This window comes from Quercus lobata, chromosome 12, assembly GCF_001633185.2.
Source record: "Quercus lobata isolate SW786 chromosome 12, ValleyOak3.0 Primary Assembly, whole genome shotgun sequence".
Taxonomy (NCBI): domain Eukaryota; kingdom Viridiplantae; phylum Streptophyta; class Magnoliopsida; order Fagales; family Fagaceae; genus Quercus; species Quercus lobata.
Window position 1 is genome coordinate 35,352,332 of NC_044915.1, and position 23,986 is coordinate 35,376,317.

At 34.6% G+C, this 23,986-nt stretch overlaps 2 protein-coding genes across 6 annotated transcripts; both read right to left on the reverse strand.

Annotated features, from left to right (window-relative positions):
* Positions 1-955: 955 nt before the first annotated feature.
* On the reverse strand, positions 956-13,575 carry LOC115971538 (vacuolar protein sorting-associated protein 9A-like). Its single transcript, XM_031091521.1, has 5 exons — positions 13,346-13,575; positions 12,038-12,185; positions 8,219-8,389; positions 3,731-3,907; positions 956-2,402 (listed from the first exon to the last, which is right to left on the reverse strand). Exons 1-5 carry the CDS (start codon positions 13,435-13,437, stop codon positions 1,470-1,472), a joined length of 1,521 nt encoding a protein of 506 aa, XP_030947381.1. The 5' UTR covers positions 13,438-13,575; the 3' UTR covers positions 956-1,469.
* An 802-nt stretch (positions 13,576-14,377) lies between these two features.
* On the reverse strand, positions 14,378-19,587 carry LOC115972323 (beta-1,3-galactosyltransferase 7). Of its 5 annotated transcripts, none has more exons than XM_031092575.1 (11): positions 19,302-19,584; positions 19,029-19,191; positions 18,828-18,886; positions 18,490-18,701; positions 18,275-18,338; positions 16,528-16,600; positions 16,313-16,433; positions 16,129-16,216; positions 15,898-16,023; positions 15,233-15,342; positions 14,378-14,869 (listed from the first exon to the last, which is right to left on the reverse strand). In XM_031092575.1, the coding sequence occupies exons 1-11, from the start codon at positions 19,397-19,399 to the stop codon at positions 14,721-14,723; spliced, it is 1,263 nt and encodes a 420-aa protein (XP_030948435.1). In that variant the 5' UTR covers positions 19,400-19,584; the 3' UTR covers positions 14,378-14,720. The 5 variants fall into 5 exon arrangements, with proteins under 5 accessions (XP_030948435.1, XP_030948434.1, XP_030948438.1 ...); XM_031092574.1 differs by having other exon boundaries at positions 18,490-18,710; positions 19,302-19,583; XM_031092578.1 differs by having other exon boundaries at positions 19,029-19,125; positions 19,302-19,582.
* Between the last annotated feature and the right edge of the window lie 4,399 nt (positions 19,588-23,986).

The following is a 23,986-nucleotide window of genomic DNA, read 5'->3' on the forward strand; positions in this document are numbered from 1 at the left end:
CTCCACACTATCAAGAGTGCAATTATTCCTCACCCTCCATATCTTCACATTAGACAATACATCTATCTTTGCTGAGTGTAACATGGGTACAACAACAATCTTCTACCCAGAAACCACGTCTACTCAAAACATTTTGGCCTATATATGTTGACCAAAGACTTGGCTGCAAAAGTTAAGATTCACAAGATGTCGAAAGATCAGTCGGTGTTGTTTTTTGCCGGCAGTTTAGTTTAAACAACGTATGAAATAAAATAAACTTGTATAATCTTCTACGTATTAGTTTTGACTGTTGACAAATGCTACTTTAAGCAGGTAGTTGTACACATCCTGGTATGGTTTTCATGGGCTCCTCTTATTCATGCTTGTTGACAAATGTTGCTTCAAGCAGATAGTTGTACTGTACACATCCTGGTATGGTTTTCATGGGCTCCTCTTATTCATGCTTGGTCGCGGTCGGTATGTTTACAAAGTCCATACCTAATCTAATCGTAGTGCTAGTGTGCATGTGCCAGAATTGTAAAAGTCAGACTAAGCAGTCCCAATTGTAGTAGTTCATACAATCTTTGAAAAGCATTGATTGCGTGAATATGCATTCAAAATATGGGTCCGGAATGAGCATATAGTATGAAATTTCACTAGAAAGTACTACAAATATTCTTCCCCTGAGGTAACAATCAGAAAATTGAAGTTAACAAAACCTTTTCATGCTTACCATGGAAAATTCACTCTCTTTGGGTTTACTTAAGCAATCAGACAACAGAACTGCAAAGCAGTCAAGCCTCTAGGAACTCATAGGCGCAGTCCAATAACATAAAAGGGCTTGCATGCTATGGGGGCCAAGCTTATAGAAGGCCTTCAAGAGCCTATAGAAAAAGAATCCACATAAGAAGTGGGGGAAACAAAAGGCAAAAATGTGCCCCCTTCAAAGAGGAAGATCAATGGCACAGTGGCAAACTAAACCAAAAACCAGATATTCCATGTGTCTTAATACTTTCTTATCAATTTTCAATTCTACAAATATGCAACTACAAAAAACTCAGTCCTTGGTATGATGACAAGTGTCTTCTACCAAAAAACAGGGGGGGAGGGGGGAGGGATAAAACTAACCTACCAATCACCTCTCCTAGACCTTGCGAAAGTTTATGCATTGGGTACAACCTTTTTACAAATATGCATCTACAAGTACATGTCATTGCATGTTAGGATTGAGGCTTTGCCAGCTTGAGTTACAGTGACCTTGTAACTTCATGGAAATGCTAATTAACGATTTCCAAGCCATAGGCTATATTTCCCATTTCTTTCCTGATTTTTCTCATTGCACTCCCAATCAGACAGCATGGCAGCCACTCGTTGCCAACAGAAGTTAAAGCAACCGACAGTTTCACATTCACCACAGGAAAAGAGAAAGGAAATAGCTTGATGGCTGCCATTTATTCGAAAATTCAACAAACTTTTAGAAGAAACATGATTTAAGAAAAACTTCGTTGTGAAGTCCCATCATTTACCCCATCTTGAGGAGCCTCATCCTGTGGCAACTTGGATTCAAAATTTTCTTCTTCCAATAGTGTAACTCTATCTGAATCACCATCAGTCCTAGCTTGCTTGTTTGACTCATTTGGTTTTTCAGCTCTAGTATCTTCAAGTTCTTTTGTTTCTTCTGGATGCTGTTGTTTCTGAGATTCTGAGTTGGATGAAGCAAGAGGTGACTCGTTGGGTTTTACAGCTCTAGTATCTTCAGGTTCCTTTGTGGCTTCTGGATGCTGTTGTTTCTGAGATTGTGAATTGGATGAAGCAAGAGGAGTGACACCCAACCCTTTGGCAAGACTAACATACTTGAAAACAAGTTGCTTGTAATTATTTAGCAGGTCCTCTACATCGTTGACTGTTAGATCACCAACACTGGCAAAAACATATGGATAATCCCGAAAGACTTGCCTTACCATATCCTCCTTCAAAAGCATGGTTGCCCCTTTATTCTCCAAATCCGAGAGGGATGGAATTTTTGTTAACTGATCTTCTGCAAATGGGACCTCCTTACTTCGGGATTTTGATTCAGACGATTTGGATTGTATTGTGGAGTCCTTATCCTTATAAACATTCAAAGATTGATGTTTGAATTCCATTGGTTCTGCTCTAGATATGTCTCCTCCAAATCTATAATCACTTTGATCAGATTGACCATCAAAATCAGACGATATCCCAGACAGAAGTGCTCGAGCAGTTTCCATGTTACTTTCAAACTCGGTTTCATCCATTGAAAGGGCCTTTGCATTAATGTTTGAAATGAAGGACTCAGCAGAAAGCATGTTGGTAAAAAAATATGCTGCTTCTGCAACTAAGCGAGATTGACTCCTGTATCTTTGTATATACAACAGATTTGAGTGCAGTTGTGGAGGGTTTGCCTGCATAATATTGTCAATGCAATTGTAAGTACAACATTCTAAATGCCACATTTCAAGGGCCATTAACCAACAGTGATCTTATGAATCATGGAAGCTACTAGTTCGCAAAGCATTATTGATACTAAATCAGGCTTTGTGCCCTTTGATATTTTGAACTTTCCACCTTCCGCATCCTCTCCCCCTGAAATGGATAGTTTAAAGGGACACTTCATTTCGTGATATCATGAGACATAATTAATGTCTTTGATTGTATCACCATAGTAGAATCACTTCTATAACTTTATCATCATTGAATTCTAACTTTTGAAAGAATAGGAAGACATAAAATATATAACCAAAAAAAATCTTAAGGAAAATGTTTCAAGACCCATCTATGGTGGTTAATGAGTAGAAAATTTATAGGAGTACTGGAGTAGAAAGCAAACAGCCAAAAAAAGAAAATATACCTGAAAATATATCAGGACTGAGTGGTAGTAGTACTGATATTAATGAAAACATCAGGAATTAGATTAGCTAACTTTCTAATATCCAAAATTTTTAAATGGGGTTTTATTTTTAAATGCAACTTTAGAAAGCATAGCATCTTTAGGATAAAGACGTGCAGGCACATAGACATCAAGGTCCTGTCACCAAGCCAATTGGATCAGAACATGACATTATAAATGTTTTTGTGTGTGTATCTATCTATCTATATATATAGTCAAATTGAAGTAATATATAAATAATCAGCTTGATAATGGGGGTGTGATAAACCTCTATTAGGTTTGAAGTTCAAAGTTGTATATATAAAATTTTCATATTTTTAAATTAATTTGTAAAATAAAAATTATATATGTATGTTTTATTCATTTAGTATAATTCTTGGTGAAGGTTTTGAGTAACTACTCGGATGTTTGGGTTCAAATCCTCCTACATGCAATTGTAAAACATTTTCCACAAAACCTTAAGAAAGGAGACCATGGTCAAAGGGGTCAACAGAGGTAAGACCAGACCAAAACAAAGACTAATCGGCAGTTCATTCAACCAGTCCAACCAGCTGGTCCTGTCTGGTATCTGTAACTTCGACAGATTTCACATATTTCTTGTCCCCATGTCATAACCTATTTTCAAGATTTTACTATCTCCCATGTCCATGCTTCAAAGTAAATGATTATGAGAGTAAGCAACAATCAACATAAAGAATCCAAAACAGACTGAAGATACTAATTTTAGTGTTGAACACAAATACCCTATATCTGGAACCAATTGTAAGATTCTCTCTCTCTTCCGGATATATAACTGTATGGTTACAACAAGTAAATCATGTAATGGTATATATTTAATCTCACCTTTATAGTAACATAAATCAGAACAGGAAGAAATTCATCAGCTCCAGGCACGTCTTCTGAAGAAATAGAAGCATGAAGCAGCAAGTTACCGATAACCTTGCAACAATTGAGGATACAAACAAGCTTGTCTCGTGGTGCCTTGTACATGTTGATCTTCTGCAGTTCTTTCTGTGCAAGCTGCCAAAACAGAGCAAGAGATGCAGGTAAGACCCCCAAAATAAACCCCTACTCCAGTTTCCAAATACAACTAAGTGGGCAAGAAAGTGCATGGGAATAGAAACCAGTTTGTTAGCCATTTGTGGTTTCACGTCCCACAATTTAAAGGGTGTTCCATTATGCACTTCTGTAATGGATATAACAGATCTTGTATTCATGATCTAATCAACATGCCTCGTTTGATATGATTCAGCCAACATTTTTTATATTGGGAACTAGCAGTCACCGAAAGATATAAAATGGAAGGACCAATATGAAGCCAGTGATTCTGTTTAATTGGCAAATACTCGACACTCAGTACGCCATTTGTGGAATCAACATGGTAACAAATAATGATGTATAACTTCAACAATGGTAAATTTGTAATGACATCATTATCCCATAATTGGTACTCACAAATATAGTAACATCTTTTTTTTTCCTTGATTGGTAAGGTTACACATTTACTTGTTGGGCCTTTAATCCACAACCTCATTCTCCACCTTGCTCTTCCAAGGTGCCACAAGACAGAATTGCACCCTAAGTTTTCTGCCTTGTGATGGCACTAAGTATGCCTACTTAGTCACAGCCAACACCCAACACTCACATAAAGGGACACTATAACAATTTGTGTGAATCAAGTAAACACAACATAAACAAGCATGCACATCAAACACACAAAGCATATGGAAAACCTTCCAACCTTTTATTATTTGGACTCAAAGCACAGATGAAACACTAAAAGCTTTTCCTCACCAAAACCTCCCTTAGCCTAATCACAAAAACAATGCTTACTAACCCAAAGAGTATTACAATGTTTCCCCACAATGAAAACTCTGGTTTTTGCCTCATACATAAATTTACATGTTGTCGGCACCCCCAACAGCATATGTTTATTATGCGCAGGAAATAACTATCCCTTGACTTGCAACCATATCACGGGAGCAGTCTTCAGGACAAACTGCCCTGTTGTCTTGGAGCCTTTACCCTGCTATTAGCACATCAAAAAAGTTCGCATAGCATGCCATAGCTTGATAACTGCCACAACATGCTACTGCCACCTGTTAGACACGTGCACAACCTATGCACATGTTCCAGCCCACCACAGACCTTGCTCTTCCATGGCAGCCCCAAAGCTTTGCCAACATGCTTCCTTAGTCTGTGCACCACCATGTGCCAGTGCCATGTTCTAGTCTAACCACACATCACCACCCATATGCAAATTCAACCTTTCTTGGCCATGCAAACCACAACCCAATTTCATGTACACTAAACCATCATGCTACATTCAGGCAGCAGTCACACAGGCCACACACTGCATGACAACCTACCCAAGACTAAATCCACACAAGGCTACCATGGTTCATCCTACTGCACTTGCTGCCCACAACACATGCATGGCTTGCAACCTGCCAAGCCATGACCACAAACCATTGCCTTTGCAAAGCCACTATCACACTGACATTATGCCAACTCGTGTATTCATGCACTACAATAAGGCAACACGGCCTATTATTATCTCAAGGAACCTTACACAGCCCATGGCATGCCTCCCTCATGCCCATAAGTTTGTGTGGCTGACATGGATGCAAGGTGCCACCACATGCAGCTACCCTTCTCAACCATTAAGGGTCTTTTTTTCTTTTCTTTTTTCATATAATTTAATAGTTGGGAGTGGGCAAATTTGCACACTGGACGTCTTTGTTGGAAACACCAGGAGGTCTAGCACATTGGGAGCAGCTGCCATTTAAGCTAGAGCTCACTAGCCACAAATATAGTGAAATCTACATAATAAGTGCAATAAAAACCAACAAATTAGTTGTATCACACTTTACAGGTACCGAATTTATATGGAAGCAAGTTACAATCTCTTCCTGTCACTTCATTTGGTTTTTTCATGCTAAAGAAAAGATCCTCACTTTAAGGAGGATCCTCAACACCTTGAGTTTCAATTTAGTAGAAATAGATAGCCCCAAGTTAAGGATTGAAGTTTAACAAGCCTATATATGCTCTCAACCATAGTTATAAATATAATACCATATCAACCACAATATTCCGCATTGGTATATCATTCCATACGCTTAACCCCTTGATACGTACTGGTTTAAATATCAGGGTGTTTCATCCTATACCGTTGTTTCAGCCGGCATAAAATCATACTTTTTTTTTGGTAATTTTTTTAGCATGGAAGAATTTCTTTTGAATTGAGAAAACATAAGTTCTTCTTAATTTGATGATGAGTTAGATGAAAGAAAAAGATGGGACAGCTTTTTAGGCTTTACTAGAAATGTCATTGATGATGGCTTTAGAATAGGGTATTGGCATGATCTGTGGAATGGTGACACTATCCTTATTGAGATTTATTCTAGCCTTTTCCTTATTGCTAAGGATAGAGATACTATGGCGGCAGATTATTTAGAGAACAGTAATGGGTGCTTTCATAGGAACCTGTTATTCATCAGATAGGTGTATAATCAGGAATTAGAAGATACGGTTCAGTTACAGGATGACCTACACACAAAAGAGTTATGTCGCCAGGAGGAAGACACATTAGAATAGATCCCTCAAAGACACAAGGACTTAAAGTGGAGTTATTATAAAGCACTAAGAGGAGGAATGATTTTTATTCCTCGGAAGTTTTTTTTTTTTAAGGTATTCATTGTCAGAGTATTTTGGAAAGTTTGTGTTCCATCAAGGCTGGCTTTTTAGGTAAGATCATTATGGATTGGTGCTTTAGGAAGCAAGGGTTGATCATTATGGATTGGTGCTTTATGTGCAAAAGCCAGGAAAAGAGTGTGTCTCATCGTTTCCTCCAATGTAGGGAGGCTTGGGAAATGTGGTCTCTGATTTTTTGCTTGTTTGGTGTGTCCCTGGTAATGCCTTCTTCTGTGTTGGAATTATTATCTTGTTGAAAGAAAAATTTTGGTAAGAGAAGGGATCGGGAGATTTGGAACATTGTTCCTCTGTGTATAATGCAGTGTTGCTGGAGACAGATATGCTTGATGCTTTGAGGGGCAAGAGAAGCATACAGTGAAGTTAAAGTATTCAGTCATGAAGATTTTCTATGACCGTACTTCAACTTCCCTGGCTTATTCCACTGTGGACTTTCTTGAGTTCTCGGACTATTTTTAAAAAATATATATATACTTTCATTTTATTTTTTTGGGCTTCTCCTTTGTATACCTCATCGTGTACTAGAGCTCCCTTTGGCGCTTTTTCTTTTGAAGGATTTTCATTACTTTGCTCTTAAAAGAAAAAAAAGGTCAATCAAGCTCAGAATTGAGGAAGATGAAGTAATAAATCATAGGCAGAAAATAATCCAAAAGAAATAATGGGGAAAGGGATATTTTGTGCCATAATGCCCAGTTTGGATGGAGGGGAAGGGAGGGGGAGTGGAGAGAAGTAGAGTAGAGTTGGCCGGAAATTAGCTCCATCCAAACTGGCCATAACTGATATGCAACTACATGGTAAAGTATCTGCACTGTGCATAATTAATTTTAGTACAACAAATATAGCAGTCAATCTATACCAAAGATGGAAACCGTAATTTATTAGTTAAAACATACAGTACTGGCATAAACTGGGAAAAATCCCGATTCATATACTTGTCCAAAATACTATTATGGAAACTAAATTTCAAAATGCTATTTAGATTTTTTTTTTTTTTTTTTTTTTTAAATGGTTGTATCTAGTGCACAAATTTTCACTTTTGAGGGGTTTAGGAGAGGTGATTGGTAAGCAGCCTTACCTCCTCCCCCTTTTTTGGATAGGTTGATTTCCATTTATTTAGATATAAAACTGATACTAAAATAAAGTTTTATTTGAAAAAAGAATATACCCCTTAGGATGGAGAGGGGTTAACTATAACAAATCATCTTGGACAAAAGAACAAAACAATTTGACACAGATGGAAAACTTAAAAAGCAATTAGTCACAAAACTTTCCTAGGGAAAGAATAGCTATGTGCTTATTTTTGTCTATATGCAAAGCCACTTATATAAGCTTGTATGTGCAATAACTAGCACATTTATTTGTCCGCATGCTGAAGAACTATGAAAGCTGCGCCTTACAGTGGAATTAGAGTTAGAAGGACAGGAAATAGACAGTACATATACAATACCAGAGTGTGTCTTGTTGGATCCCAAACCTAAAATCATTGAAGACATTTTGGACTATGGGAAAAAGAAAAAGATCTAAAAATGCCTTGCTTCACACACAAACATGCCAAGAATGTCACTCCAAGGATGCAAACATGCGAACAGACACGGAGTATTGAATAGAATCTATACTTACTAGCCATGATGTTTCATTCTGAAAGGTCCGTTTAATATCCAAATTTTCTGGCCGAATGAATTGTTGAATCAAAGCCATCTTCTCAGAAAGTTGGTGATCAAGTTTTACATCATCTGGATGTGAAGCAAATACACGAGTAAATAACTTTGTCATGACATACTTCTCCAGTCCCTGCATTTGCAATAAAGCCCAGAGGTAACAAATCATTTTAGGAAGAAGTATGATCCTATAACAAAATACATTATGAAAAAACACACCCAAGGAAAAAAGGAGATAAAAGAATAAAATTACCAAAAAAATTAAAAATACATAAAATTCATTCGAACAAATGATGTACAGTTCAGTAAGTCTGAAGTACCCAGTTTCTTACTACTTTGATGATATGCTAACTATTGCACACATGATCCCATAAATAATTGCACCAACAAATGGGAAAATATCAGACATTTTGGGCAAAAGGCCAAAAACTCAAGCAGTCTCTTGAAAACTTGATTCAGATATAAAACTTTGAGTATTTAGAGATGCTTTCGTTATTCCCAATAAGATAGTTCGGTAACAGATCTCTTCTTCCAAAGCGCGCCCTGCTTGTTCTGCCCGCAACAATTCAATTAGTTCTCCGGGTGAAAAAACATTAGACATTCAGTTATCCTTAGCTCCAAAACTTATAGTTTAGGTGGCAAAATTAACGAAATAAATACATCTTGATTCTTGACCAAATGACATTATTTTGGTTCATTTTGGATGAAATCATAATCCATCCTACTACCCTACAATGCAAGTACCAAAGATAAAGTTGCTTAGCATACTCAGAGAAGAAGAGAATAGAATTAAGGTCATTTCTGATTTCTGAACCAGTTGATAATTCCAGGCACAAGAGAAAGATTCCTGCAGTATACATCAGGTGTCCTGGGTCACACCCTCTCCATATGCTACATTTTTTTTTGATAAGTAATAAAGATGTATATTCAAGAACACTACCTCATGCAGAAAGTCATAAGGCAGAGATAAAAAAATTACAGAAAAAGAAGATAAAAAACAGAAAGTAAAGATACTAATTACAAAGAAGAGAGCTAAGAAACATAAGGAGAGAATCACTAGAGGTGAGTCCCCAAGCCCTAGACCAGTCAAAAAGGGAGCCACTAAAAGAAGCCTATAGCTGGTCATCAAAAATTTCCATGTCCTCAAACGTCCTCCAATTTCACTCCCTCCAAAGACACCACATTAAGCACAGCAGAGTTAAATTCCAAATGCCAGATGAATGCTTTCCAGGCCAATTCCACCAACCAAAGAGAGTATCCACAACTGATCTTGGCAAGACCCAAGAAATCCCAAAAGATCTAAACACCGAACTCCACAACCGGTAAGCCTTACCACAATGTAGTAGCAAATGATCCACCGTCTCCCTATTACAACGACACATAATGTTGCCTCTAAATACTAATTGTTGATCTCAAAGAGTACACGGTATCAAGGGTCGTAAAGTTGCCTCTAAATCAAAATTACAGTTCAAACTTCAAAAAATCACAACAGAGAAAAATACAAAGGAAAAAGAAAAAAAAATCAAATGAGCTTTTTTTTAATGTTAATGTACTTTATTACAAAAAAATAATATAGCAAGAAAGAAGAAGAGAAAAGGAAAAGCTGGTCATATATGTAGGATGGGGTAATCACTGAGAAAACCAACCAAAAAAGGAGTTAGAAAAAGCTTCCATGGCCTTAATTCTACTGAGACTCCCACAGACTCACAGTAACCTGCCCGTCTGCCTGCATATTATACTCATTAGAGTTTTGTACAGAGGTGGTGTTTTGGTCTGGTGCATGGTGTGTACGTTTACTGATCATAACAGTGATCACAGGCACCTTAGTATCGTTAAAGAAAGGTTATATGCTAGTTGTTTCTATCAGAATTTGCTTCCTTTTTATCTATGTATCTTCCACTCGTTTTCCAGAGCTCTACTGCCAAAACTAGGAAGTCAGAGATGCTCACCTTGTGTTTCAGCTCATAAAGACATAAACTAACTCTAGAATAGTAAACAGTTCCTACTTATTTTAAAGAAAAATACAATTAAGAGTGAGAAAGAGTTGCTAGGGTTTTGAGCTTTTAAAATCTTTACTTAACCAGCCTGTGTAAAGTTCTTCAGATGTTTCAATTTGAAGTTTTGAACTCATCAAGTAATTCCTGTATAGTGTATATGGCTTTCTTACTATGACGTTTGGTAAATAATAATACCCTTTGCAACTATAACATAAATCCCTGTAGAGAAAAGAAACGTGGGAATTTCAGAGGATCAAAACTGATTATGAACTATCAGAAAATTCTTTTTTTTTTTTTTATAATTCAGTAAGAAGTCTTATTGTGATACAAAGACCTACACAACAGGAGTCTATTTCCCAACAGAAAACAGACCTTTTTACAACGCAGACATTTCAATTTTTCTTTTGTTTTCTTTAGTTAAATTTGAACCTAATCCAACACCCACCCACCCTAATACCATCTTAGCCAAAGGCCTGAGGCCTAGGAGCCTAGAAATTAAATTTTAACTTGGTAGCTTTAACTGAGGCTAAATTAATATTTTTTTTATGACTACTTTGCAACCTTCATTGCAGACATACTGGGCTCATTTGTTCTATTAGAGCCATTATATTGGCCTTCCCTGTACACACTCTAAGAAGATAAGCAGTGTCATAACCCCAAATACAGAAGTTAGATATTATTTATTTATAAAGTAACATAAATCAGAAATTATATCTAGAGTCATATAGCCTTCTTTCTCCATCCCTTTATGTCTTTATTTCTTCTTTGCTTGAGCTATAATTTTAACGCAATACTTCTGGAAAGAATAAGCGCGTGCAATGTGCAATGTTAAGGGTCATGACTCTATGCAATCAGGTAGATTGTTTGCATTGTATGGTAAAGCCTGCCATGCGAATCAAAAAAAAGGAGAGGAGGGGGGGGGGGGGGGGGGGAGCAAAGCCAGCTGTGAATGTAAGGGAAAATGCTAGTTGGTTTGGTAGCTTTCTCAGAACTAGTTTATTTTCAGGATTTCAAAAACTTATGTTAGTTGTTGTTGTTAATAATAATTATTTAAGATAACCAACCTTTAGTCCCAAAATTTTGGGTTTAGCTATGAATCATCAACAGACTAGTCAAGGTCAATCACATGTATTCTTTTCTACCATTCTATTCTATTCAAAATCATACTCTATATTACTTACTTAATTGACATATTCTTTTTGCTATTTCTATTAATGTTATTTTTTATCTTCCTCTACCTTTTTTTGTTTCCTTAACTTAAATTAACTAACTTTTTATCATTGGTGCATTAATCGTTCTTCTTTGAACATGACCAAACCATCTAATGCAACTCTCCCTCTTCTTTGTTTCTACTTTTACTAAACTTACATTCCATGTACTTTTTTTTAAAGTATTATTATTATCAGTAAGCATTTATGTTAGTTTCATGAATATCCAAACTAAAGTGACATAGACAGTAAAATGTAAGTTGAAAAGTCTCTACAATCAATCTTCTATGGTGATGTCACCTCAACAACTACAATTACCTCTTGGCGAAATTCCCATAAGGACCAAAAAGAGAATTGTTTTTTGGTCATTTCAATCAAGATTCTTGGATTGACTATTGCACAATATAGTAAATTTTTATCTTTTTGAAGACCTTTTCAGTAACCTATAAATAGTATTGTTCTGTAATATGGTCAGGTAGAAAAGATGTGTTCCACCAAAAAAGGAAATAGGACATCATAATAAAACAACCATGCTATCAAAGTGTGGAAATACTAGGTAAGCGTCCAGTAACTCACTTCACCAGCACTCTCCAGCTCCTCCTCTGAGCAACCAGCCCAGAGTGGGTGAGCCCTGAAAGCTACTTCCATCTTGGCAAAGAACTCCTGTACTGAAGCACCGTCCCTCTCTGGATCAGGAGCATTGTTTGAAAAGGAGACAATAAAACTGCCATATGGAACACGTCACATTCAAAACATTGCACATGACTGTTTTGTAAAAGGAAATGTATTTTCATCTCACCAACCAAAATATGCAGAAGGAAAGAACCATTTTAGGTAAATAAATATATAAACAAAGACATGGCAAATCTTTTATGGAACGGCTATCAAGAATTCTAGTCATCATGACTCCATGAGCTTCTATGAGCTCTCTACCTCTCTAGGTTCCTCCCACATATAATGACTCGCATGCCTAGTCAATGGATAGAATACTTGAATGAATATAACATTTGATTAAAGATCGTACACACTCAATCAACATTTAAAATTAAAAGAGTGTGACCAAACTCAGATGCTCTATATGATTTCCATTATGTGTCTTTTTCATTTTCAGTGCTTGGAATTCAATAATTTAGGGGAAGTATCTTCACGCAATCTATTTTACAGTCTCTAATTGCAAAGGAATTCATAACAGAAGATGGCTCAGCCGAAAATATAACTTCCCCATGAAATGTAGGTAAGGTCAACTTAGGAATTCTAAATCCATTGCCTAGAAATCCTTTTGATACATCATACATACCATAGTAATCAAATAAATGCTCCCTGATCAGCTTCCCTATATATTCACCAATTAACGCTTCATTTATACGTGCATGTATATATATATTTATATATACAGCAACAACAAAGCCTTAGTCCCAAATTTTTTGGGATCGACGATCAAGTTTTAAAAGCTTTTCGAAATAATATTTTAGAAATCTCACCATTGGATTACACTTTCCTTTTGTTCTTAACATGCACGTCAAATTTCGTGTTAATTGAATCAAAAAATCATGCTTTGTGTATAATTTTAAAGTACCAAAAAAAAAAAAAAAACTTGAAATTAAAACATTTTATAGATGAAATAGGTATTGGTCTGTAATTGCCATGATATTTTTGCAAACATTTGATAGATAATAAGATATCTAAGCTAATGATCTCTACTTCATATTCTCATGCTAAATTGAAATTGAAATTCTAAGTCGTAAGTTAAAATAGCTTAGCTAGTCCAAGTCCTGAGACACACTGGCGTGTTGGCTTGGCTATACTAGAGCATGCATTTTGGATCATTTATGAATTTGATGGAATTGAATGGAAGTAACAGTGAGAGAGTGAAAGTGAAAGTACCTTTTGATGGATTTGACGAAATCGGCGGCGGAGGGTTGTCGCATGCGATCCAGAAAATCGTGCAAACCTAAGAACCCGTCGGAGTTCTCCATTTAGCCACCACCGTCACCGCCACCGTCCGATTACTATCAAACTCGGATTCCAGAGCCTCTCTCTTTCTCTCTCTCTCTTGAGGTGGACCGTGGACGAGACTCAAGGAAAGAAATAATACGTAGTCCGTATTCCGTAATAATAATGGTGTAGTTTTTGGAAAAAAAAAATTTAAAGTTCTGATTAACGTTTAAAAATTAATCACGCTTCCGATTGAATTGCCAAGGCCCTAGACCAACTGGCAGAGTGGGCCAAGCCCAAGACCAACTGGCGGTTTTTTTTTTTTTTTTTTTTTGGGTTAAGCAAAAGCTAGGATAATTCATTTATTAAATTAATATTTGTGAGTATCATACTACTTTTTGTCTCAGTTTTATATTAAATAATTTAAATTTTTTATTTTTAAAAATAAACTAACTTTTAGTTTTTTGTCTCATGCAAATAACCAATTTTCAAACGAATATTAGTCAATGTTGATACCACATCCTAGACAAATCTAAATTAAGCAAAAAAAAAAAAAAAAAAAAAAAAACCCTTGCCTTAAATTACAATTATAGTTAGCTTAGTAGAATTGTGTAACATCACAATGTAATCAACCTGTTAAAAATACTTGTTAAAAATTCAAATTAAACACTCTTATTTCTAAATTATATGGCAAATGCCGCAAATCCAAACGTATATAGAGGTGGTCCTTCAGAAAAACTCATGCTTGATGGACTAGTCCAAGCTAGCAAGTACAGAAACTCGATCCGCCACAATGGTGCATTAAGTTAATCTTAAGTCTGTGCAAGGATATTCAATAATTCAATTTTTTTTAAAGTCAAGGAAATTAGGAATCCCACCCAACTCAGAACATGAGTATATGGGGGGTTTCTTTTTTTTTTTTCTCTTGATGATTTTCATCACAAAACTTGAAAATTGGAATTACAATCACACAATATGGTGTTGCAGCAAAAGCAATGCGATTTTTGTATTTCACTACACAAAGTAAAACCAGTTCAACCAAACGTCAATAATACAAGTAATTTACTTCTGCTAACGGGGGCTACACTATGCTGCTACCCCCCCCCCCCCCCACAAAAAAAAAACCCCTATCTTGAGATATCTGACAAGTATTGATGTAATTGAACTGCTAAAAGTTTGAATGAACAGCGTATGGACTTGAATGCCATAAATATATGCACAACTTTCACCATTTTAACGCTCTAAACTGCCTGTGTCTACATTGTTGAACCTGGTTTATAAATTTTCCAAAACCTTGTCTGTGTAAGGACCTTCTTGAATTGATTTAATATACAGCGCTCCAAACAGCGCCATCTCCTTCACCACACTTCGAGTGAACAAACTTGATCTTCTCCACTGACTTGCAGATTCCGCTGCAGCTCCAATCAAATGACGCAACGCAAACATTACCTGCCTCTGCCTTCCACTCACAATCTGCAACAATGGAGCATTAATTTCAGTTAAGAAGAGAGAAAAACACAGCTATTAGTTTACACCAATGTCCATAAACACCTCATGCATGAAAGAGAGGTGACTTGCATTTAGAAACCAAAATCTGAAGACCCCGACATTTAAACATCCAACCCAAGATGCAATAAGTATTAAGTAGTAAGAACTTCCAAAGGACTTTCTGGCAAAATCAAAGCTCAGATTGGTATAACAATGTTAATTATCTTGTGGTGTATCATCTAGTAGCAGTAAACTAGTGCCCCACCTCTTTTTTAGTTCTGAAAATTATACTCTCTTTTTTTCCCCCTTGTGTGTTCTCTAATTCTATATATCTTTTAAAAGCAGTACCTGGTGGTGTTCCACAGCACATATTGTGTTCATCAATGTGCTCAACTTCAAGACCAATAAACCATGAACCAAGTGACACATCTTCATTGGCATACTTATGCAATATAGGCCTGCAATCACAATCAACACCTCTCATAAATTTATCTGTGTTTCACAAAGAAGAATGCTTGTATGTGAAAATGTTCCAAATTTAAACACTACCACACCCAAAAAGTCTTGCCGTTTCCAGGAAAATAGACCCATAGACAGGTCTCTTTTGACTAGATTCAATACTCTTGGGTACATTGTTTCTATTTTGGGCCAATATAAAGTCTTATGAACACTCAAAATTTTATGTCAATTTCAACTAATGAACATAATTTTAAAGTTTCAACGAAATTTTCAAAATATCTTTTTGACCTAGGCAAAGACCAAATATAGTGTCAAAATTGTCATTCCAGTTTCAATGAAATTTTCAGAATATCTTTTTGACTGAGAAAAAAGATATAAGATAGTGACCAAATTTCAAAATAATTTCATGCTTTAACAGGTAAAAGAAATATCAATTTATTGGTTATCTCAGAACAAAAGCTCTAAACATAAAATCTATGAAGATGAGGTCCATGACCCTTAGTATAGCAGCTCACAGGGTACCAAATTAGGCACTTTCATATGGGAAACCTTACTGGTTGATGGAGATGTATGTGGCTAAATCCTTTGAGATTGCATATATCTGCCCAGTTGCATGTCGGAAGTATTTATTCCCCTCTTCTCCAAATTTCCAGTACTCCGGTTCGTGATATTTGACATCCCTAAAAAAAAGGAACTTAAAATGTCAACATGACACTACAGTGACAGGGCAGAAACAAAGGGAATGGTAATATTTTCATTCAACATATAATCAGTAGAAGTATTACGATCGAGAAAGAACAGGTCCAGATTTCATGCACCCAATGTAGACTCTAGGTTTTGAACGGTGACGGGCAAGAGTTGTAGCTAGCATACCTACAAAAGTAAGACATGTAAGAAACTCAAACAAAGCAAGGGTGAAATAATATTTTCTTTCCTATCACACAATAGAGATGTTGAGGCCGTGCGTACCCAAATTGACATGGACATCATCATCCACTTTGACATAGAAGTCAGCATCCCATTTTGCAACTGCGGTTGCAAAGAAAATCTTTGTTTTTGAAGACAGCTCATGATACCCTTCAACATGCTCCTACAACATAATGGAACGTATTGAAAGTTTGTTACGCTTTTCATGGCAGAATGTCTTACATATTTAATACACAACTTTATGTACATCTTTTTACCAGCCTAAGAAAGTCTTTGTGCAGAGACTCTTCTAAATCAATAGCTCGATCTAAAATGCTGTTGGCTGTTGCACTGAAACAATCATCCAAATATCAATCAGTTCAATTCCATTTAAAGCAAAAGTTTTTTTTTTTTTTCATTGAGTAAAAGCAACAAAGAAACAATGACAATATGATACTTAAATTTAATGTTCAGAAAAAGCATGAGCCCAAATGTTAGATCACAGCATACACTACAGAGATTCTGTAAAGAAATTTCAACCATAATTTCTGATGTCAAAAATCAAAATGTGATTTTATATTCTAAAACTAAATTGATGAAGCATGCGATGCAGAACAGGCTCCCACAAAATGGGCAGTTTGATTGTCCAGGACTGGGAGACACCAAAGTGACTCTGATACAGAATAATTGACTTGATTAGTTAACAAGTTACACAACTAGTCTGAAACCAAAATTGTTTTTTTTTTTTTTTTGATAAGTAGTGTGAAACCAATTATGTTACTGACAGAAAGAACCAGCAGTGGAAGAACAGCATACTACAAACTGTAAAGAGATTATTATATGGCAAATGTCACAAATTATGGATCCTATAGATGCAAATGCAGTCATCATGAATTACCATGTCATATTCTGTGGCATGGTCTAAGGTTATATAATTTAAATATAGTTATTTCAGTAAAAGGCTTTGTTACAGCAGAGCAGAGCAGAGCAGCTTACATTCAGGTTAAATGACTGAAGGTTAAAGCGAATGTAGCAGAGATTAGTGAAAAGAATGGATATCTAACAGTTTGCTTCATGCAAACCTATTGTGTTTTGGCAACAAAATGGTGAGAAGACAGGAAAAAATGGCGTAAATTATTAAGGCTAATGTGGGAGCTGCTCTTTAGATGCTTCAAATACAGGAAGAATTCAAGCAAGTATTGCTATCAATCCAAACTAAGATATTCAGGGACCATCAACGCAGGAAAGAAAGAGCAAAAAAAAATGTGCAGATACATCAAGCCTTCTTGATGCTGCCCACAATACAGTGAATTTGTAAGGCACCAAAAGTTTCAAAAGGATAGGCAAGTTCATAAATTGGTGAACAGTTTATGCAGAGTACACTTCAGAAATCTAGTCATGCACTAACCAATACTCATAATTACATTTAAAAAGGGAGTAGAGCTAGTGGATAGCTAATCTTGTCCCAAATTTGCTCCTAAAAATATATAATTATGAAGCAACCAAGAATTCATTAGTATTGTTGCCCATAGTTGTTTTAGTCATCATTAAGAACTGCAAAAGGAGTGATTCCATTGATCGAAATACTTCATAATAACCTCATAAATATCTCTTCTGCTCAGGAATTAAAGTCTTCCTGGACATGAAGTCATGGTGACATACAAAAGCATTATCAAGCCATTTTTGCTTTCCGTTAAGTTTTTACATTTGCGAGGATTATAACATGGAGAAAAGAAATCCAAAATGTTAATTGACTGAGAAATTAAATTTCTCTGGAACTTTTATTGAACCAAATTGAATTTTAAAATAAATATATATATATATATATTATTGGATTTTTTGGCATGAAAATACTCAAAGAGATTCCATTAATCCCATTATTTCAAATCCTATAGAGAGCGGACTGAAATCAAGAAGCATATGATCAATCCAGCTTCCAAAGCATACCAAAAGTTTCTTTTGCTCAGGGATATCTATTATAGAGCTAGTGCTTACAAAAAGGAACCAAACAAGCAAGTAATTTACCTGTGGCCAATCATGAACCGGACCACAATTCCCTTCTCACGCTCCAATTGGACAAGCTTTTCACCTAATCAAAATAAAAACACAGACATTCTTAACAAATGAACCTACAACAATAAACAAATGTCACTCAGTACACAAAACTATCACTTTTGCAGGATAAAAAAGGTGATTAGTAGCCAGCCTTTCCGACAATAATAATATGATGTAACAATTACCCTGGGGCATCCAAGTCATTCTAACCGAATCACGCCGCTTCCTACTACTGAAAGCAGTGTTGATTCCAATAACTACGAACGCTTTCTTCCTTGGTGCGCCATTTTGAGGCAAAAAAGAGGTGGCAGCAGAGCCATCAGATATCCCCATTTCCCGAGAACTCCGAGTTGTTGATAACTCCTTGTTGAGCATTGAAATCTGCTTGTCTAGAGATCTAACAAGCCTCCAAAAAATTCCCACAAAAGCGTCCAAATTATTAACACAAAGTAATGAAGAGCTTCATAATTATTAACCAAGGAAACTAAGAAACTAAGACAATTGCTAGTTAATTTGAACTCACTGAACTGCGTCTTGGGTTTTGTGAATACTCTCCATTACATCGCTATTCGGTGCCGGTTTCTGATTTTAATTAAAAACCAATCCCAAATAAATAAAAATATACTAATGTAAAACAATGAAAATTCAAATACAAAATACAACTTTCACAAAATAAAAAAATGGGGCTGAGAATTTTTTTTATTGTAAATAAATAAATATATACCGTTTTAGTATTGCAATCGTCGGCGACAGTTGGTAACTCCTGTTCCTGTCGACGGTGAGACATGAGCTGACCGTTGGATTCGGGTGGGGCCCACATCCTGTGCAACCAACGATCCGAAGTCACAATCTCGTCGGCTTTCGAAAACAACAATAACAAACTACAACTACAACCCAAATAAACCTTAAAAAAATCAAAACCAAACTGACTCTATTTTTTTCAAACTATGAAACATGTAACTACTAAATATTAGTCAAAAAAAAAAAAAGTATGAACCTGCTTGTGATGAGAACGCCAAGAACGAAGGAAGCGATGCAAATAATGGGTATCCATTTGGCTGAGATTCTACCAGAACCAGAGTTCCGGTTCTTCATTTTCTCTGTGTGTGTGTGTTTTTGGAAGAGAGAGAGAGAGTGACACGAAGCTAAGAAACGAGGAAGATGTGTTGGGTTTATAATCAAAGTCTATTTAAACAAGTTTGAGGCTGATTGTTGTTTTGGTTTTCGATTGGTTTTTTATTATTATTTAGTTTAGGCGCGTTGTTGTTGTTGCCTTTGGAAGGTTTGGACCGTGAAAGTTAGGCAATTATTATATGCGGCGGCCATTGAAAACTCAATGCCATAACCATCAAAAATAAATAAATAAATAAATAATAATATTTTTGTCCTATAGTAATGTCCACGCCAGTCACGGCACGAGTCAAGACCCCTCTTTTGGGCTTTTTGGACTATAATCGTGGAAACCCAAATTGTTTGACTTTGCTTAAATGGAATGGTTTAAAATACTACTGTATTACTTTCCTCTTTAATTTTTTGCAGGAATTTCGTTCTTTTTCCCTAAACCATTAAAAATATTATATTTATCCCATTTGCCAATTTCAAAATAATTATTGTAAAATAAAAAAATTCTTCATAAACTATTTGGAAAAAAAAAATTCTTTAACATATTTAGAAATAAAAAACAAATATTTTAAAGTGTATGGACTGAAAGTGAAATTCATAAAAACTTTGGACTAGAACAATATTTTAACTAAAGCGGTACATAATAACTAATAAAGGGAGGTATTCATAGATAGGGTTATGATGAAGTTACCCTTTATTCTTAAAAATTAAAAATTATACTTGATATGATTATTTGTGATGTTACATCCTTCTATAACATTTTATTGTATTACTTATTTTAAGACGTTCTCAACCATATATATATATATATATATATATATATTAAGTTGGGTTCGAGTTACACCTGATATAATTTTAAATAATATTACACTACTTAATATTTTTTTAATTTGTTGCGAATTTTGAAAAATTCACCGTTAGATTACATTTTTTTTTTGTATATTCTTCATGCTTGTAAAATTCCAAGGTGATCAAAAATTAATAGAGTTACGTCATCAATCAATTATTTAAATTCAAGTTTTTGTATTTTAAAATAATGCATAAAAGATGATTTTATGGATCGAATAGTAAATAACATCTAATTGACATGAAAATTGGCATGAATGTTTTTTTTTTTTTTTATAAGATAGAATTTCTACTCTAATCTAATCTAAGTGTATATGTGTGTGAAACTCCTTATTGAAGACTTGAACCCCGGCCCTTATCCCTCACACCCTACAAGTATTTATATTTGTGAAATGACCACCGCACCAAGAATGCGCGGTGGTAAAATTCGTATGAATATTAAGAACATGTAGAACATGTAATTTAATGATGGAATTTTCAAAATATGAATTCTATAACAAGTTATTGGGTGGTGTAACATTTCTTAAAGTTAAATAAGATGTAACTTGAACCTCTCTCTCTCTCTCTCTCTCTCTCTCTCTCTCTCTCTCTCTCTCTATATATATATATATATATATATATATTTGTTATTAATATACACATCAAACTTTATGTTAATTAACAATTATTTAACTTACGTGTGTTCAAATGCTTTTTTATTTTATTTTTCTTAAAGTCAATTTTTTTAAGTCTAAGCATTGTTCTTAAAGTTAAATTAGATGTAACTTGAACTCAACCCTCTCTCTTCCTTTCTTTCTCTCTCTCTCTGTTATTAACGTACGTACACATCAAACTTTATGTTAATTAATAATTATTTAACTTACGTGTGTTCAAATGCTTTTTTATTTTCTTTCTCTTAAAGTCAATTTTTTTAAGTCTAAGCATTGCTTTTAGAGTTTGAATTTTAAACTGTGGTAAGGGTATAACTTCCTATATATTTTAAGTGGATGATCCTTGGACATTGTTGGGGCTAGATCCTATGGTTGTACTTTGTAGGCAAAATTTTTCAAATCTTTAATAGCTATATATATATATATATATGTGTGTGTGTGTGTATTATAATTTTTTTTTTATAATATTTTGGGTCCAATCCAACACGTAGTGCCCCCTACGGTGGCTTGCAAAGTTGAGTCTAATGTTGATTGAATTTATAAAATGGAGAACCACAAAATACGACGGATATAGAAAGGCACCCAAAAAGATATAGAAAAGTGTAATAAATTATGCCATCTCCGGAATTTATGTACAAAAATAGAGTCCGTGATATAGACTACATTATGTCCAAGAGATTAGTAGTTTTTTTTTTTTTTTAATAAGAATGCTAAGGATACGTTTGGTATGCTGTAATAACTCCTGTAATTAAATAGTTATTCACGTGCAATAACAATTCGGTCATTTGGTTTCATCTTTATTACATGGATTAATTATTACATTGGAATGACTATTCTTTAAATTGAAAAATAGCTATTCCTCTTTAAAATGGATGTAATAGTTATTTCTTAGTATATATAATAGGTTTTAAAATTAATACATTTCCAAAAATATAAAGCTTCCTTATACATCATTTTTTACAAGCTTTCCATATGTAACAACCAAACTTATGAATAGTAATAGCTATTCCATTACAATGTCTTCTATTCTTAGTAATAAAGATTATCATTCCTAATGTAATCTACATTCAATATACCAAACATACCCTAAGTATTTTTAACATGCACACAGGGAGAGGAGAGAAGGTTTTTTAAAGAAACTTAGTGGTGTATATCCAAAAGAGCCTAACTCTTGGATACATAGCACAAGTTTTAAACCTTTTTAACTCACACTCATTTTCCAAAATTTCATGCAATACATTAGTTTTTCCAACTAAATTCAAACGCGTATTTGTTTTGAATTAAATTGTCTTTGGAAATGATAACACGTATTTAATTATAATACTTTTGTTTTTTTAATAGGTACGAACATATGTCATCCAATTAGTGATGATTGCCCATTGTCATCAAATTAGAAGTATTCTGTGTAATTTGATAGTTATAACAAGTGGGGAAAAGATGATATGAACCTTGGTTCTTCATATAAAATAAATCAAAAGTTATAAAGTTCTCGGTAATTAGAATTTTTTTTTTTTGGAGAAGATGGTAATTATAATCTAATTGTCATAAAATTAGAAGTGCACTTGACACAAAATTGGAGTATAATTAAAATATAATTTAGATTATTAATTGAACTTTTCACTTTTATATATTAGTATCCAACGACCTATGCAATGAATGGAAAAGATCAATAATATATTATTTTATTTAAAAAATGATTTTATCTCTCTGTTATTTTGTATATAAATAAAATTTTTGAACATTATGATAATTATTAATTAGACATTTATTTTGATTATGTTTATATATAAAATATGTGGAGGCCAGTTAGTCAGGAAGTACTATTAAGACTGTACGAATTGGGTCTATGGCCCAATCCGAGGACATTAACTAATCCGAGAATGGCCAAATGAGGTTATAATGAAAATGGTATAAAGAGAAAAATAAAAATAGTACAAAATAAGTCCAACACGCGCCCGAGGAGAAAAGCCATCTCGGGAACAAGGATTCGAGGTCAGCAAGAGTGTCATATCACCCTAGACCTTTTTCAAAATTACATCACAACTGGGAGTTGGACGTTGGACAAGGGGTAAGTAAAGGAAGGCAACAAATATCTTCAAAAGCTGCTACCTCCACATTAAATGCCTCCCAACTAACTCTCTGACCGCATTAATGTGGAGGTGATACCTAAACAGTGACCAAGCAGCCTTACAGCTACTATTTGATGGTTCTGGAAGGTGTTAGAGGGACAAGAAGGAGTTCCTAGAATCCAACCTACATGTGTATGGTAGGGATAACACAAAGATTGTAATATATAGCACGAGAAGGTGACCAAAAAGGGGGATCGAGAAAAAATCATAAACTCTAGGCAATAACATTGTGGATTCTTGTAACTGTATTCATTATCAAGATATTATAAGATAAGTTTCTCAAGCTGGGCCAAGGACAGATTTTCTTACTTTACTTGTGCTTAACAATCTTAATTCAGCAAATTTTATGGTCCATCTTTTAGAATAGAACTAGTTCTTTCACCCACGCTTTATAAATTCATTGTTTGGGCTTGTTGGACTTAAACTCAATCCCATACTGGGTCTAATCCAAATACTATCCTTACAAAATACTATTAAATATTACATATGATAACTATGGTAGTAACTAATGGGTATTTATTATGATTGTATATGGATATGTGTGTGTATATATATATTATCAAGATAATTATTATTAATATGTATTTCTAACTATTTATTACCATTTTTGAGACATTAAATAATCTTTGAAAAATTAATAAACAGTTTTCCTAACATAACCTTTTAATACACACACTGTAAATTTTATATACTACACCACATCATATCACTATAATGTTCTTTCAAAATTTATCATAAAATGAATATTTGTAATATTAAACTTACTTATGGTGTCTCATTGGCAAAGAGTATAACAGTCAGGGACGTAGCTTTTTCTTTTTCTTTTTTCTTTTTTTTTTTAAATATTATATATATATGAGTGTGTGTACTAATTTTAGCAATTTTGTTCTATAAAATTACTTTTTTTTCCCTTTAAAAAAATCAATGCTATACTC